This window comes from Cariama cristata, unplaced genomic scaffold (assembly GCF_000690535.1).
Source record: "Cariama cristata isolate BGI_N322 unplaced genomic scaffold, ASM69053v1 scaffold20373, whole genome shotgun sequence".
NCBI lineage: Eukaryota > Metazoa > Chordata > Aves > Cariamiformes > Cariamidae > Cariama > Cariama cristata.
In genome coordinates, this window is record NW_009610393.1 from 1 (window position 1) to 259 (window position 259).

The 259-nt window shown below is 55.6% G+C and overlaps 1 protein-coding gene across 1 annotated transcript in view; it reads left to right on the top strand.

The window, feature by feature from the left end:
* Positions 1–6: 6 nt before the first annotated feature.
* The window catches only part of SLC37A2 (solute carrier family 37 (glucose-6-phosphate transporter), member 2), a gene marked incomplete at its 5' end in the record, with an annotated part of 5,851 nt that continues 5,598 nt past the window's right edge, over positions 7–259 (top strand). Inside the window, one exon of the mRNA XM_009697872.1 lies at positions 7–129. Within this exon, the coding sequence (XP_009696174.1) occupies positions 7–129 (123 nt within the window). The remainder of the gene's footprint in view (positions 130–259) is intronic.

Consider the following 259-nt stretch of genomic DNA (forward strand, 5'->3'; position numbering starts at 1 on the left):
TCTTTTCCAGATGGGGACAACTACAAGGAGCTTTTTGGGGCGCTGGATAACGCCTTCCTGGTGGCCTATGCCATCGGGATGTTTATCAGGTACCCAGGTCCTTTGCACCCCTTTTCCCTCCACACACCAGTTTGCACCAGTCTGCCAGGAAACTGGTTTCTATCGGGATGGGGTCACGCTAATGGGAAAGCAGCCGGGTGCTGGGATGTGCTTGGGATTCAGGTACCGGCTCGGGGTGATAAAACCCATTGGCAGGCGC